General features: G+C 36.9%; 1 protein-coding gene across 1 annotated transcript; it reads right to left on the reverse strand.

Annotated features, from left to right (window-relative positions):
* Positions 1-413: 413 nt before the first annotated feature.
* Positions 414-1,370, reverse strand: LOC115272414 (olfactory receptor 1038-like). Its single transcript, XM_029915490.1, has one exon. The coding sequence runs from the start codon at positions 1,368-1,370 to the stop codon at positions 414-416; it is 957 nt and encodes a 318-aa protein (XP_029771350.1).
* Positions 1,371-9,361: the final 7,991 nt, after the last annotated feature.

Genomic DNA, 9,361 nt, shown 5'->3' on the forward strand with positions numbered 1-9,361 from the left:
GAACCATGGACTGAAAGGGGAGGGGTAGGAGGGTAGGGGGTGATGGTCATGGTGGGGGGCACTTGTGGGGAGAAGCACTGGGTGTTATATGGAAACTAATTTGACAACAAACTATTATTAAAAGAAAGAAAGAAATAGCTGAGTCTTATTATCAGTTGAACAGGAACTGGGCTGGGCTAGGTCAGGGCTATCAGAGTCCTACACCTAACCAATTGGAATTTATAAAGTCTAAATGCTACTCCTTTAAATATTTCATCTTAGTAAAGACTGTATGAAAAATAGAATCCATGTACAAAATAATTTTACTCATATGAAGGATGATAAAAATGAATTTACTCCACCAAAAGACTATAAAAGATTACAAAAACAATATATCTAAATGTGGCACTGCTCCAAGTCAAACATTGCCCAAATCATTTTTTAAAGTTTGTTAGAAGCAGGATATAACATTTGTCAATTAATTTCCTCAGGGAATTTTTCACTTCTTGGTTCCTCAAGCTATAGATCATTGGGTTTAGCATAGGAATTACAATTGTGTAGAACACAGAGGCCATTTTGTCTGTGTCAAGGGAATGGTTTGATTTTGGCTGCAGATACATGAAGATCAGAGTCCCATAGAATATAGTCACAGCAGTCAGATGAGAGGCACAGGTTGAGAAAGCTCTGCACCTCCCTTCTGTAGATTGGATTTTCAAGATGGCAGCCACAATGTATAAGTAAGAAATAAGAACAGTGGTCAAGGAGCTGATCATGTTGAAGCCCGCAAAGATGAAAATCAAGATTTCTTTGAGACTGGTGTCTGAGCAGGCGAGGGCCATCAAAGGGACATCATCACAATAAAAGTGATTGATGATGTTGGGGCCACAATAAATCAGTTGGAAAGTAACAACTGTGTGGAGCAAAGCAACAGAAAAGCTGTATAAGTAGGGGCCTGTTACTAGTTGCATACACACTTTTGGAGACATGATCACCATGTAGAGAAGAGGATTGCAGATGGCCACATATCGATCATAAGCCATAACTGCAAGAAGCAGCATCTCTGATATCAAGAAGTTCAGGAAAAAGCCCAACTGTGTTGCACATGCATAGAAAGATATAGACCTGTGCTTGGTCAGGAGAGTCTCCAGGAACTTGGGAGCTATTGATGAGGAGTAACAGAGGTCTACAAAGGCCAGATTGCTGAGAAAAAAGTACATGGGTGTGTGAAGTCGAGAATCCAGTAGGATTAATGAAATCATCCCAAGGTTCCCTACCAAAGTTAGAGTATATACCACGGAAATGAGCATAAAGAGAATGAGTTCAATCTCTCTATGGACTGAAAAACCCAAAAGAATGAATTCTGTCACCCTGGTGCTATTCATTTCAGCCATTTATTCCAGTCTCTCAGCTGCTGAAAAGAAGACAAAATATAGTCAGAGATAAATTATTAATTCCAGGAATTGTCACTGAATGCCAACTCGTGTGTGTTTTAGCTTCAGAAATTATAGTTCATTGAAGTGGAATATAAGAACAAATAAACACATCCCATTTAAAACTCTCTAGCTCTCCATAATTTTATGAGACCACAAATTGAGGTCCAATTAAAAAACAATTGATGACTATATAATAAAAATAACAACAACAATTATATGTCTGTAAAGACATTTAATATTGTAGATTTAGATTATTTTATATTATATTGGATAAGGGGAAGAAAACAATTTTTTCCTGTACCTTTATTTTCTTTTTGGTGAAGCAAAACTTTGATGTACTAACTTATCTTTTTGAGTAGATATTTTTCTATCTTAATAAATATGCATTATATTAAGTGAAACGTTAAGCAGAATATTCAGTGGGAAGAAGAAGTAAGCCATTAAATGTTTCTACTTGTAGATCAGGCAAATTTTCAAGTGTATGCAGTTAATTCTTTTTTAAAAACTGCATTCTAAAAATGGAAAACAACCATTATTCTAACACTTGGAAGAGTGTTAGAATATGTATATTTAAAAAAAGTATAATTATTGGATTAAACTGTTTTATGGCATTATATTTTAATTACTGTCAACATTTATAATTAGGAATGTTTTCCACCATCTCCACCAAATTTTCAGAGAAAAAATAACATAAATTATTACTTTTAAAAGGTGGTAATCTCTTTGTCAAGAGAAATAATATCAGGAAGCAATATTCCTGTCACATGATATTTGTAAAGTTTCTATTGTTAAAGCAATGACCGTCATATGTACAGTTATGAATATATCAGTATAGTTTCTTGGTCCAGTTTAGGGATCCAACCTGTCAGTCAATCTTCAACTTAAGTAACCTCTTCCTACCTCTACAAGACAAAAAATTATCATCATATTAAATACATACATACATACAGTGTGTGAAATAGAATGAATAATCTCCTTTCTTACCCAAAAATATTACCCAAGGGAAACTTTTGTTAAAACAGCTTTGTATGAGTGATCAGAAAAATAGTCTTTTAAATTTTATCATCTTTATTTATTGATTCAGCTTAATACTATAAATGATGCCTATTGCATTCTCCAAAAATAAATATATGTATGCATACATGCATATATATATACACACATGAACACATACATGCATTCATACAGACATAAACATAACATAAACAGATGTAGATATACACTTGTATATGTATGTCTCCGAACAAACACATACATACTCGCATACATAAAACCTGAAGTGAAAAATTTTTTTGTCTCATCTATTTCCTTTCTCTTCAGTAGAAGCAAAACTCACAGTCAGCTAAGCACCCAACTCTTGATTTTGGTTCAGGACATGATCTCATGGTTTGTCAGATTGAGCCCCACGTTGCAAAAGCTGCTTGGGATTCTCTTTCTCCCTTTCTCCTTGCCCCTCCCTTTCTGTTTCTCCCTCTCTTTCTCTCTCAAAATAAATAAGTAAACTTAAAAAAAAAAGGGAAATGGGAAAGTATGGTTGTGGTCAGCCTTCCCCACTTCGAGACATGGGATCCCTCTGATGTTTGAGAGGTGGAAGATTTGGTACGGGGTTACTTTTCTCTGCAGACATATTCTTTCCTTGTACGCACATTAAAAAAAGGGGGAAACACTTCAAAACCCACACTTTCATCAATTTCAAATTTTGAAAACGTCATCACCTGTTTTTATTATTACCTTCACTTATGAATGTCTTTTTGATACATATTTTTTGAGCCCATATAATTTTTCTCCTGAGAGAAAGGCAATTCTCACACACAAATGTTTGTCTTCTACAACCACTGGCTTCTGAAGTCTTATCAACAGATAAAACATGTTTTCTTTTAAAAGAATCCTGAGATGCAGGGAGCTGCTGAGCAGGATAATTTATTTTGGGAGTGTTAAGAGGGTTATTCATTCTTGTGTATAAATGTCAGCTCCATCCAGTTGGAACAGAATTCATTCTTGTGTATAAATGTCAGCTCCATCCAGTTGGAACAGAATTAGATAGGGTCATCTATTTTTTTCTTAGTGGGGAAAATTGGGTGACTTGGGGAAGGAAGTCTGTGCAGATGACCAACTGTACCTATTTAACCCACCTGGTTGTGGAAGAAATGTTCCCCTGAATGTTTTTGGGGGGGCCTCCATTCAATGATGCTCAGATAGGGATGGAGGGTATGTGCATGTGTGATATAGGCCTTTATACAACAGAGTCTTTATTCCCTAGAAAGTTAATTCCCAGAGTACCCCAGACATGACTGCTCCAGGGTCAGTGACCCTCCAGGGCCCAATTTTGATTAGAAAGTTCTAATTAGAGAAATATTAGTCCATAAACACAAAGTTAACATTAGTTTACATTCAAACTAGAATGATCTCACCATGAAATCACTAGTCTTTGGTTACCTATGTCCAATCTAATTTGTGTACATAAAACAAAGAAAAGCAAAACCAAGTGGCAAGCAATTGAAATGTCACCACTATTTCCAATGTATTGTCATCGTTTATTTATAATTGTCCTTTTCCATCCCTGTGACCTTCTTAGGGGTATTCTGATTTAACCATTTGTCTTGCCTAACTGAATGTGTTTGATACCTAGAAGTTTTAAGTTTTTAAGCAAACAATCCTGTTTATTTTTTCTTTGCTAACCATAGACATTGAAATAATAATGAATCGTCTTTATTTATATTTTGGAGAGCTCACACTCAACTGTTTAAAGTCATGGAGCATTGACTTGTTATAGGACTTATTGTCCAAATAGCTAATTGCCCTGATGTTATTTAATCAAATAATCCATGTCTTTTTTATTAATTTATAATTTGAAAATATCATTTTATTTACTAAAATAATTAAATAAAAGCAACTAGTTTATGATTATAATAAAGATCTTAGAGGTTTTGAAACCTATTGGAGGCATTTTATATATCTTTTCTTTTGTAAAAAAATTACATAATTAAAAGTATATGTATATATATGTTGATTGTAAAACTTTATATGTAAGAAGGTACACATATAAATATAAAAAAAAAACATATGTTAGGGAGGCTGGGGGGCTCAGTCAGTTAAGTGGCTGACTTCAGCTCAGGTCATGATCTCATAGTTCATGGGTGGGGCCCTGCATTGGGTTCTGTGCTGACAGCTCAGAGCCTGGAGCCTGCTTCAGGTTCTGTATCTCCCTCTCTCTTTCTCTGCCCGTCTCCCTCTCATGTTGTGTCTGTCTCTCTCAAAAATAAATAAACATTAAAATTTTTTAAATAAAAAAGCATATGTCACATATAAATAGATATCATCTACTAGAGGTACTGTTCTTCAAGTTTAGGGAAATTTTTGTTTTTCTTTAACCTCTATATTTTTATGTATTTTATTTAGTTGGACTGACAGAATGCATGACAATTTACTACATATAATTACCATTTTTTACCAGCAGTATATCAGGATTTTACATATTATTCAAATTTCTTCCCAAAGCACATTTTCTGCTGTATCTATTAACAGTTCTTATTTTAACATTTTCTGTTTTTTTTAATTAGTAAAATAATAATTCTTTTTTCCCCAAAGATTCTTTAGAATAATCCAGTATTTTAGGGTAGAATGCTAAAAAATAGAAATGCTGAGGGGCACCTGGGTGGCTCAGTCGGTTAAGCCTCCAACTTTGGCTCAGGTCAGATCTCACGTTTGTGGGTTCAAGCCCTGCGTCAGGTTCTGTGCTGACAGCCAGCTCAGAGCCTGGAGCCTGCTTCCTGTTCTGTGTCTCCTTCTCTCTCTGCCCCTCCCCCTCTCATGCTCTGTCTCTCTCTGTATCAAAAATAAATAAAACATTAAAAAAAATAGAAATGTTGAATAACAGCATGTGTCTACTTTAAAACTGTTTACCTATTGCTTTTTTTCCTGACAATATTCCTTAGACAGTTGTTTGTGTTTACATGTTGTCTGCAATTTATTTATTTTAAAAAAATTTTTAAGGATTATTTATTTTTGAGAGAGAGAGAGCACAAGAAGGGAAGAAGCAGATAGACAGAAGGAGACACAGAATCCGAAGCAGGCTCCAGGTTCTGAGCTGTCAGCACAGAGCCGACACAGGGCTCAAACTCACAAACCATGAGATGATGACCTGAGTTGAAGTTGGACGCTTAACTGACTGAGCCACCCTGGTGCCCCGTATTGCCTGTGATTCACATCCTCCCACTTCTCTCAACTCATTCCAGTAAAATTCTCCTTGTTCTTTTCAAAATCCACTTAAGATCATGTTATTCAGTTAACAACTTTTGTCAATACTTGCCAAATTACTGATTTCTAGATTAGGTATCTTCACTCGATTTCCCATATCCTCCTGATTTTCCTCCTGGATGTTCTTTCTCAGGCTCATTGGCTCCTCCTTGTCACCTTCACCTCTATGTGTTGGTGGGTCACAAGTTTAGTTCTTTGTCATTTTGTCTGTTTATATCTCTACATCTTCCTTTACTTGTCAGTTTCACTCAGCCTTATGCCGTTTAAAAATGTCCATACGTCAGTGACGGCCAGTGTGACTCCTCATCTCAGTACCCTCGGCTGACTTCTAGATTCCCATATTCAACAGCCTACTTGACATCTTTCCTTGAGCATATATATTGGACATATATAAGCACCTCAGATTTATTGTCCAAAACAGTTCCACCACAAGACTTCTCCTCCATAGCTCTTCTTATTTCAGCACACACGCACATGCACACACACACACATGCACACGCATGCACACACATACATACAAACACACATTCTATGGCTGCTCCAGGCAAAATCCTTAGAGTGGCCCTTGACTCCTCTTGCTCCTTTCCTACTCTAACTTGGTAGGAATTCTTATTGATGTTATATTAAATATGTCCAGCATCTTTCTTCCAACTACTGTGTTACTCTGTCCTTCCATCATCTCATCCATCCTCCTTTCCCTCTACAGCTGTGTTTTAACACAGTAATTCTCAATAGTGTGCCAGGTGCTTTCACTCTCTGGTACATAATCCCACAATGGTTGCCGATTTCACCCAGAGTAAAATCCAAAATTCTTACAAGGGTTCTCAAGACTCAGAATGATCTAGCCATCGTTGGCTTTTTGAACCTCAGTTATCTTAATCTCTGTACTCGCTTCTTGTCTTTCTGTCCACATGACTTTGAATACTATAGGCCACACCAACCTTAGGTATTTGTTTTTGTTCTTGTACTACAATGTTCTTACTTAGATACCTTACTCCTCCACTCCTTCACAGTGGTGAAATGTGAGAACACTGGAACCAGAGTATCTGGGTCTAAACACTTAAATCTGCCACTAATAGTACTTGGTCATGTAACATCCTGGGGCTTGTTTTCATCATCTTTAAAACAAAAATAGTGGGGTGCCCGGGTAGCTCAGTTGGTTAGGCGTCTGACTCTTAATTTTGGCTCAGATCATGATCTATGGTTCCTGAGTTGGAGTCCTATTTAGGGCTCTGCACTGACAGTGTATTTTGGAGTCCCAAAATAAATAAATAAACTGAAAAAAATAGTAATAGTAGTTACCTCAACTACTGCTTAAGAATTAAATGAATAAAAGTGAAAAGAACTAGAATCCTGTTTGGATTAGCATATGTGCTTTATAAACATTGATTACTACTACTACTGCCTTTCTTCAATTTACCTAATTTTTCTCAATATTGTGTATCACCAAACTATTTTTGCTTGGTTAGTTTGTCATCTCTTTGTTTATTGTGTGGGCAGAGATTTGGGTCTCTTAACTGTAGTTCCTGAAACTAATCAGAGACTCAACAAATCTGATTCCCAACAGTGCTGTATATATATATAGATATATATATCTATATATATCTATATATATATATATCTATATATATCACTTTGTCTGATTCATTCTTTAAAAATGGTGTTTTCTCTTTTATGATTAAATAAATATGGAATAAAACCTTGGATTGTATCTGTAAGTATTTCGCAAGACAAGCACAAATTTCTAATAAATTGTTTGATAAACAAGTGATATCTCACAATACGAGTAATATGTCATGCTGAATGTCACATGATCACAACTGAGCCAATGGTTCTTGATATTCGCTTTGATATACAAGCGCTTTGGATTACAAGCATGTTTCTGGAACGTATTATGCTTGCAAACCAAGGTTTTACTGTATATTTATTTAATCATTGGTAAAATGTAAATTACTCATTTATATCTTAAGTATTTAATAGTATTTAAATGTTAGAAATTTATATCTTACCAGAGTAAAATCCAATTACTTACCAATAAGACTTATTATTTAATGATTAAATAAATATAACAAAAGAGGAAATACCATTTTAAAATAATAAGCTTGCCACTTCTGGAATCAAGTTGCCAAACATTTTTTGAGAGATTTATTTATTGCACAGTAATACTTTATTAGGTCCCCGTTTTTGTCAGGAACTACAGATAAAGCAGCTAAAATGAGAGTTCTGTTCTGTTCTTTTTTTTTCTTGTACTTTTAATCCTTAACTCTGGGCGCCTTGGTGGCTCTGTTGGTTGAGCGTCCGAATCCGGCTCGGGTCATGATCTGACAGTTTGTGGGTTCAAGCCCCACATCGGGCTCTGTGCTGGCAGCTCAGAGCCTGGAGCCTGCTTCTGATTCTGTGTGTCCCTTTCTCTCTGCTTCTCCCCTGCGCATGATCTGTCTCTCTCTGTCTCTCAAAGATAAATAAATGTTAAAAAAATCCTTAACTCAATTTTCACAAGACTTCATTTTTTCCTCTTTACCCAGTTTGGTGCTTAATGAATAATCCTAGGCATATGTCTTTCATTTGTATTTTTTCAGTTTTTATTTAAATACACACACTTTTGCAGCTATTACCCTGATACTTTTATTTTTTATTATTATTTTCTTTTTAGAGAGAGAGCATGTGTGCATGCAAGTGAGGGGAGAGGGGCAGAGAGAGAGAGAGAGAGAGAGAGGATCTTAAGCAGTCTCCACTCTCAGTACCTTCCAAACCTGCTAAGGGCTCAATCTCATGACCTTGGGATCATGCCTTGAGCTGAATTCAAGAGTCAGATACTTAAGCAACTGAGCCACCCAGGTGCCCGTTTCTCTATACTTTTAAAATGCAAATTTGATTTATTCCTCCAAGCAACTTTATTTGTTTTTCATGGAGTGACAATTTGATACCTTTTAAAATAATGTTTGCATTGTGATGAGGTTTTGGGGTGTCTTAACCAGGCGGCCGGGGCCTGCTCGTCCGCGCCGTCAGCTTCCATCCTGAGCTGGGACGGCACTTGCGGGTGCCGGGTGCGCGGCGCGCTAGCTCGCCAGGTCTAGGTGCGCTCTTCCTCGGCTTTGAGCTCGCCTCAGTCGCGGGTCCTTCTCCTGAGGGAGGGAGAGAAAAAGGGGGGCAGGAGAGGGAGACGCAGAGAGTAAAGACAGAACTCACGGTTTTCCAATCAGGCAAAAGAGAGAGAGCTTTATTCAGAAAACTGTCTTTTATAAAGGTTTCAAGGCGGGAAAACAAAGCAGCTGACCAAGGTCAGTTACCGGGTAAACAGAGTCAAATGAATATCAAAAGAAGCGCCCAGACTTGTATCTGTAAAATGCTGGGGGGAGGAAGCTAGCACTGAATAATCTAAAATACGGTTTTGATCTTTTGTGCACCTTGGCCACTCCAGTCTGGCCCAGCATGACAGACGCCAAAGTTATTTTGACCAGGAAATGGTATTCTCCAGCCTCTAGATGCAAATCTTGTTTGCTGGTTCACTCTCCAGAGAGTGATAATCCTTGCCTGAGGCAGGCAGAAAACTTGGCGGTCCTCGACATTGGGGTTTTGTTCTGTTTCTAGAAAATGATAAGACATAGCCATAAGTATCTGATCATAGCTTAGCTTATAATGCACATTCACAAAGTTTGCAGAAACCAACGCTTCACCTAATTATTGAAACT

The sequence above is a fragment of the Suricata suricatta genome, chromosome 11 (assembly GCF_006229205.1).
Source record: "Suricata suricatta isolate VVHF042 chromosome 11, meerkat_22Aug2017_6uvM2_HiC, whole genome shotgun sequence".
Taxonomy (NCBI): Eukaryota; Metazoa; Chordata; class Mammalia; order Carnivora; family Herpestidae; genus Suricata; species Suricata suricatta.

Excerpts from the sequence above, each read along its gene's own strand:
- LOC115272414 (XM_029915490.1), bottom strand. The coding sequence starts at position 1,370 with ATGGCTGAAATGAATAGCACCAGGGTGACAGAATTCATTCTTTTGGGT.